This window comes from Octodon degus, unplaced genomic scaffold (assembly GCF_000260255.1).
Source record: "Octodon degus isolate 3935 unplaced genomic scaffold, OctDeg1.0 scaffold00140, whole genome shotgun sequence".
Lineage (NCBI taxonomy): Eukaryota > Metazoa > Chordata > Mammalia > Rodentia > Octodontidae > Octodon > Octodon degus.
In genome coordinates, this window is record NW_004524716.1 from 3,593,148 (window position 1) to 3,601,016 (window position 7,869).

Consider the following 7,869-nt stretch of genomic DNA (forward strand, 5'->3'; position numbering starts at 1 on the left):
GTCATAGGTTAGTTCCCCGACACTGCACGAAACAAATGAAACTTCACACAGAAATTTGTATTTTATTCTTCTCCTGAGAAACTGGAAAGACTGCCACCACTTAGTTCACATTCCTGAGTGTTAGGAATGCGCTGATACTGAGTAAGAGCAGGACTGCACGGGCCAGTGCAAGTGCAGAAGGCCCTCACTAAGAAGGGCCCCGTGCTGGGGTTTAATGCTTTGTGATCACCACCTTGAAATACTTAATAATTTTATCTTTGAATTTGGGTTTTATATTTGAAGTCCTATGGGACAGTTAGGCATCTACCGAGTTTCAGTTCATGCATGGTCTCACATTCTGTTGCCCCCCACTGGGGTGGGCTTAATAGTTTTCATGGTTTCCTTGGCCCTGTCTGGCTTCCTTTTCATCCCCACAGAGTGACTGCTGCCACTTTCTGTCTCTGAGCAGGAGCTTACACACCGACAAGGGAAGCTTGGGCTCAAGCAAGCATTGCCCCCAGCATCCCAGGCACAGTGAGGGGAGAGCCCTCCCTGCTCTGACTGGCACTGCTCTGTGTGTCTAGTGGGTGATGTGGTAGAGGAAGGGCCTTCCCACCACCCCTAGGCGAAGGACCAAACCCATCCCTGTTTTGAGCTGTAATCCAGAGGTTGCCAAATTGCTGTGGGTTGAAATGATAGCCCTATGGGAAGGGTAGACGCCGGACTCAACATCTACATCTGCAGTCAGCCCACAGGGTCTGAGTTATGCTGCTGCCAGAGAGGAAATGGAGAAGCTGGCGGCCACTAGTATACCAGATTGGAGGCTCAGGCCCCTGGTGAAGGGTGTACTTGTCAGCCAGGATCCTTGCACCCAAGGGAAAGGGACATTAAATAGCGGATAAAAACCCACTTCAGTTTGACAGACCAGAGAAGAAGGAAAACATTTTATATTTTATTTTTATATTTTTCTTTTTCAACAGGAGCCCTCACATTTTCATTTTGCTCTCTGCTATATAGCTAGCTCTGGTTAGGCTTGCTCTAAGTAAGGAGCACACACTCATTTTTCAGCTTATTTCTCAACCACTTTAAGACTTTGTATTTATAATCCTGTTGTATGGTTGACTAGAAAGTTAATGAAACGCAGCGGTACTGTCATCTAAGAGACATGTCCTACATGGGTTCTCATTTTTTTCAGTGTCTTCAACATTTCCTTAATGAATAAATTCACAAGTTTAATTTCTCATAAAATCCTCAATTTAGCTGAAAATACAATGTCACAATTTTGTTTGGTGAGAGGAACTTAATTGTTAAGAGGAGCCTGATTTTTTACCTAGTTTTGGTTAGTTTTACTAATGGAGAAGGGAGAGCTACGCCTGAATGAATAACCTCACAACCATGTAAGGACGCAGTAGTGATTCCGGAATGTCTTCAGCTAAGCTACTCCCCATCTTTGTGCCTCAAGCATCCACCAGTTGTGGGGGTGGGTCCTGTTGATCCCTTTTGGCTTCTATTGTGGAAAGCTTTGAATGAAGATGATTGCGAATCATTTAATACTATAAAAATTAGAGTATGGGGGGCCAGGGAGATAGCTCAGTAGAATAAGTGCTTGCCTGGCAAGCGCAGGGTCCTAAGTTCAATCCCTGGTACCGCAAAAAAAAAAAAAAAAAAAAAAAAAAGTGGACTGGGAGTGGTGGGACATGTGTAATCCCAGCACGCAAGAGGCTGAGGCGGGAGTAATGCCTTGAGTTCGAGGCCAGCCTGAACTGCATAGTGAAACCCTGTCTCAAAAATATGTACATAGACTATATAATACCCCTAAAATTTTGTTAGATGCTTTGCCTGGTGGAAAGTGCTGGCAGTCAAATCCAGGGGCTCCCACATGCTGGCCTCACCCTCCACCACGGAGCTATGCGCTCAGCACTGATACTACCTTTCTGGGTTTTTTTTTTTCCAATTCACAGTTTTATTAATATGTGTTTGTAGTATATAATGATTATATTCATTGTGGAAAGTTGGTACTTATACATAATACATTTTAATTCTTTTTATGTCCCCTTCCCCCCTCCCATCGCCGTGGTTTTCTTTTTCTTTTTTCTTTTTTTTAAGAGCTTAATATCTAACTGATCACAATGGCTACATTTTTATTTCAGAAAGTAAATGATTGGTCATTTTATTAATTATCTAAGAGCAATATGATAATTAAAGTTACATGTTTGCCTTTATACAGGAGAGATCATACTAATTTCTGAATGTCTTGGTTTAAGTAAATTTAGACTGTCTTTTAAAGTATAATACTATACTTACACAACGTTCTTCCATGCTAAAATTTTATAGGAAGTTGCAAACCAGTAATTAGGTAGCAAAGATTATATGCTAAGGAAATGATTATATGTGTGGTGAATTCTAAAAATAGTATCTTTTCTAAATAATATTCATCTCCCTTTTCAAAGCACCCTTGATGATTGATCAGAGAATATTTTGAGCTAGCTAAGTTTTTACTGTCAGTAATATTATCTTCGGCCATATAATTTATGCAGTACTGGATTCCTGTTTGTGACTCTGGTTTAAGATCCTGCCTCTAGATGAGAAATTATTTTCAACCATCTCCCTTGCACTAGATTATAGTGTCTTCCCAGGTATCATTTGTGTTTAACAATAGATTTCCTTATTTTTAGTAGCCATTCTCAGTGCAGCTCTGTGATTTTTCAATCTTGGCTTTCCTGTTTTGCTAAGCAGTACAAAACAATGCTAAGATAATCTACTTGGTGTTAGAATATTCCTTGTACCCCAAGACCAAGCTCAGTTTTTATTTTTATTCACCACTTTCATGGAATAATGTCAGCTGTGGTGTTACCTTCCTCAGGGTGATCATGGATATAAACAGTCAAAAGACACTGAAGAAAGGCTCAAAGTTATCCCAAAATTTTGTTTTCCTGATTCTGAGGACTGGGTACCAACCTCAAAACTCAAGAGGTAAATGAGCTACTTTATCTTATTTCTATTTGTTGGAACTGCAAAAATACAATCAGAGCATCTGAGAAATGGGTCGAACCAGAAGGAAGCTACATGGACACTGGCAGATCAAGGATGCAGTGGAAGGAAAGGAAGAAGCAGAATTAGGACATTTCCTATGTGGGGCTCAAAAAAGAAAAATACAGACTAAATTTAGTGTCAAAGAAAACAAGTATAGAGTCTACAGTTTTCCAGTGCTGTTAAAAAAAGAAAAAAAAGTTCCACTTTACATAAATTCTTCTTCAAGTTGATAGAAAAAGCTATGATCCACATTGTGTTTCCCTGTGGAGCTTTTACAGAAGGAGAGTGTTCAGTTTGGGAGGTGTGACTATATTGAGAAGGGAAGAATTAAAGAGTTACACTTATAGGGCCAGCCACAGAGCTCAGGGAACTAAAGTATCTGCTTAGGCAGAGCACAGCGACTGGGGCTCCCTCCCCAGCATGCTGTGCCAGCCCGCTCCCAGGGCACACTGAGATGGTGATTGAGACTGGGCATGGTGGCCCGCGCCTGTAATCCCAGTGCTTGGGAGGCTGAAAACAGGAGGATCACTGTGAGTCCAATTATGTAGTGAGATCCTGTAGATCCTGTATTAAAATACCTTAAAAAAAAAAAAAAGATTCAAAGTTCTGCTTGTAGTACCAGCAAGTCTAGAGTCTGAGGTGGGAGAATCTCCTGAGCTTGTGAGTTTAGGATCTCCCTGAGCAACAACTTGGCAACCCTGTCTCGAACAAAACAGAACAAATAAAACTCACCTGTATTTATTAACAGTGTCTTTTAAGCAGAAGAGCTTGATTAAGTGAGCTCTGTCTCATGCTGATGACTTGCTGGGTGATAGTGTCAGCCGTTGCCTGAGAAGCTCGGCCCAGCCTCCTCACTTAGCTGCCATCTCTCGTGGCCTGCGTAGCCCGATCACCTCTCCATCCCTCAGCCACCAGCATTCGTTTCTTGTGTTGTCAGTTCCACTGCTAGCCACATAAGCAGCTTCTTTTATGTTGGCCTGGCTGCTCCGTGGTACTTTTCTCCCTGGGTTGTATGTGCTTAGTCTAGAAATAGATGAGTAAATAAAAAGCAGAAGCTAGAAATCACTGGTAATTTTGTTACTTAGAGATAACCTATGGAAATATTTTGGCATGTTTCCTTCTGATCTTTATTTTTGGATATATATATATATATATATATATATATATATTTCATCATTCGAATTTATGTTTCTGTGATAATTAGTTTTTTCCCTAGGCATCTTTGGATCATCTTTTTGGAAATTATCTTTGCATACCTTTGCCCATGTTTCAAATGAAGAATTTTACTATTAATTTAGGGTGGGGTTTTTTTGTTCTTTTTTTGTTTGCTTGTCTGTTTTTGAGACAAGGTCTCACTATGTATTCTAGGCTGGCTTTGAACAATCCTCCTGTCTCCTGCCTCAGCTTCCTGAGTGCTGGCAGTTGGCATATGCCATCATGCTTGGCTTCCTATCAATTTTTATATATGAAGGATATTAATTATTCCCTATCACTATTGCCTAGGGTCTTAGAAAAATGTGGAAGGGAGCAATGTCTTATCAAAGTTCTTTATAGCTTAGCCACATGTCTGACTAAATCAGATATGCAACAAAAGGAAAATAGAATTAGTATCTAGAGTGGAAAAGTAAAAGAGGGCAATAGTTTATCCTATACCATTTTTCTCACTTGGTGTAGAACAAGATGTCTTAAGATCTGGACATTCCTTAGGGGGAATATGACTTTTTTGATAACTGTCATATTCTTGTCTCCCATTTGATCATAAAATGACTGGTATTGGATCCTATTTTCAGTTGTTCATTCCATGAGGAATGCTGTGTGTGGTTATTTGGATCTCAGAATCACAATTGATTATTTTTTCAGTGAAACCTTCTCCTTTGTTTTGACTGGTGAAGATGGAAGCCGGTGGTTTGGTTACTGTAAGAAGCTTTTGGTAAGTACCAGACTTGGGCTACAGACTGAGGTGGTGAAGAGACAATAAAGTCAAACTGGGAAGTTCAGAGTCACTATTTCTAGATAAGTTTGAGGATTTTCAGTGATTCATATTTTAAAGAAAATGTGTTAGCTTTATATAGCAAAAGAAAAGTGAAGGTAGGTCATGGCATGCTCCAAAGTGAAAGTAGGGATTTATTTTATTTGTTTGCAGTAGAGCCGTAATGGCTGAATATCAGTGTGGATATATCGGAAGAATGGAGTACAGTGAGCCAATCAAGGGAGTGCTGAGTCACCGACTGGTTTAGGGCTTTCATCCTATTTAGATGCCACCTGGAGTAAATCATGCTATCACGTTTAGTACTTTTTTCACCTTGCAGTGCTCACTGAAGACAAGGCCTTACATCCTGCTCTGTACTAAGGAAGTCGGGCACACTGGATGCTCTTGTGGTCCCGGTTACTCAGGATGCTGAGGCAGGAGCATTGGTAGAGCCCAGAAGTTCCTGATGAGCCATGGTGACGGGGATCTCAGAGAGAGAGGAAGTGGGGTAGGGGGAGAGAGGGGGGGAGAATATTAAAAGATATTAATAGTTCATATTACTGAGACTTGTGCTTTATGATTGTTGTTTCCTTACAGCCAGAAGGCAAAGGAAAGCGACTCCCTGAGGTATACTGCATGGTTAGTCGCCTGGGCTGCTTCAATCTATTTTCAAAGGTGAGTGAAGAATTTGAGTGAAAAATGAGGTCTATGGAGGTGATGTTTTTTCTGAGCTGAGAGAAAATTTGTGTTGCTTATGATGTCTCTGGAGAGTAGACTTTAATACATTACTTTAGAAAGGTTTCCTGTTGGTGGATTAGAACCACAAGCTTAAAGGCTAAACTCAGCTCTCCCATCCAGCTGCCATTGCTGCTTCGTTCTCATTCTGGTTTTCTAAAACTCCCAGTATTGTTTTGTTTCTCTTTGAGACAGAATTTCACTATGTAGTTCAGGCTGGCCTTGAACTTACTTTGTAGACCAGGCTGATCTCGAACTCAGTGATCCTCCTGCCGCAGCCTCTCGAGTGTATTGCAGGTGTGCACCACCACGCCCAGCTAAAACTGCCAGCTCTAAGAGAACACAAACCAAAGCTTGTCTCACGTGTTCCCTAAATTCCCAAATTGCATAGATAGATGATATTGTCAGTGTCAGGTTTTTTTCTTTTTTGAGACTGGGTTTGCTGTGCAGTTCAGGCTAGCTGTGAACTCTGTTGCCCAGGCTGGCCTCAAACCCCCACGTATCAGTGTCTTTCTCTTTGCTCCTGTAGTGAAAGAGAAGAGGACTCCTAAAAAACAAATTGATTTATGTTAGTAACTTTCTTGGGGGGATGTAAAGATATCCCACAGAGATATGATGTTCTAATGAACTTTTATTGGTTGTAGAAACTTACCTGTTTATTTTTTTATTTTTTGGTGTTAAGACAGGCTGGCCTCAAACTCCCAGGTGCTAGGAGTCGACATATACCTCCATGCCTGGCTGATTTTTATGTTTTTGAATTGAGTCCATAATAAAATAACATTTTGTCTGTGTAGATTCTGGATGAAGTAGAGAAGAGAAGAGAAATGTCTCCAGCCCTTGTTTACCCGTTCATGCGAAGTGTCATGGAAGCTCCTTTCCCGGCTCCTGGACGTACCATCACAGTCAAGAGCTACCTCCCTGGGGCTGGAGATGGGGTAACTGAACTCATTTCAAAAAGATTTGATAGCCATCAAAATGCAGGACTTATACTGTGCGCCAATTTCTAGAAGCTGCAGAGCGTAGTTTCTTTCCCCTTTCTATAAATAAGAATTTTTTTTTTCAGAAAGCACTGAGTAAGCATCTGTAAGAGTTGAACCATGACCCAAGACCAAAAACTTTCTTATCCATACATAGATTAGTCCTCCATACTAAAAATCTCACTGTGGTAATTGATAATTATACAAGCTGTTGACAGAATAAAGGATATTACTAGAAGTACAATACAAAAATTAAGCTGCAGGGTCTTGGGATTAGGGTAGCTCCCACAAGCTCATAGTTTCCCTGCAGCGCACAGGCATTTTACAATAGACCTTCTTTCTCAACTGTAACTTGTAAAAGAGGATGTGCCAGTGTTACCATTCGAGTGTTTCCCAACATCAGCTCCCCTAAATGAAGTTTTTACATTTCAGTCAATTGAACTCTGCCGACCGCTAGATTCACGATTGGAGCATGTGGACTTTGAGTGCCTTTTTAAGTGCTTGAGTGTCTGCCATCTTATCCGCGTCTGTGCCTCTCTCCTTTTGGAGCGGCGGGTAATCTTTGTTGCCAACAGCCTAAGGTAAGAAAGAATTAAGTTCAGTAAGACTGGAGATGTAGCTCCAGTAGAATGCCAGCATGCCCAGGCCCTCTCACCACAAATAATAGTATACAAAAAGGGATGAGTGAAGTAACTGACTTCATACTGGTGTTTCACTTGTTCTTACTATTTTAAAATTCAGATATATTTATAAAAATGTAGAATTAGTCTCTACCTCATGCTGTAGTCATGTGAGTAATTCTAAATGGTAACTGATAATTTTCATTAGGGTATAATGATGACTTTTTTGGATTTAATAGGGTGGGTTTTTTTTGTAAATGTGTTTTTGGTTAACCTGTTGCTAACAATTGGTACTCCTGGCCAGGTGCAGTGGTTGGCACTTGTACTCTCAGCTACTTGGGAGTCTGGCCAGGAGGAGCTCAAGGCCAAGCCAGAGCAACATGAGAACTTTCTTTTTAAAAAATTGCTACTGCTTGGGCTGGCACAAGTTCAGGGGTGCAAGCACCTGCCTAGCAAGTGCAAGATGCTGAGTCTGATTCCCAGTTTAAAAAAAAAAAAAAATTATGGGGCCAAGGAGATGGCCCAGTAAAAGGGCCTGAGTTCAATCCCGGTTCCG

General features: G+C 40.9%; 1 protein-coding gene across 5 annotated transcripts in view; it reads left to right on the forward strand.

The window, feature by feature from the left end:
• Positions 1–7,869, forward strand: part of Dennd2c (DENN domain containing 2C) — a 98,736-nt gene that overhangs the window by 74,626 nt on the left and 16,241 nt on the right. For all 5 annotated transcript variants that reach the window (XM_004641679.2, XM_023701728.1, XM_023701725.1 and 2 more), the window contains 5 exons: positions 2,843–2,952; positions 4,873–4,942; positions 5,579–5,656; positions 6,511–6,651; positions 7,126–7,274. In XM_004641679.2, coding sequence (XP_004641736.1) covers positions 2,843–2,952; positions 4,873–4,942; positions 5,579–5,656; positions 6,511–6,651; positions 7,126–7,274 — 548 coding nt within the window. The remainder of the gene's footprint in view (positions 1–2,842; positions 2,953–4,872; positions 4,943–5,578; positions 5,657–6,510; positions 6,652–7,125; positions 7,275–7,869) is intronic.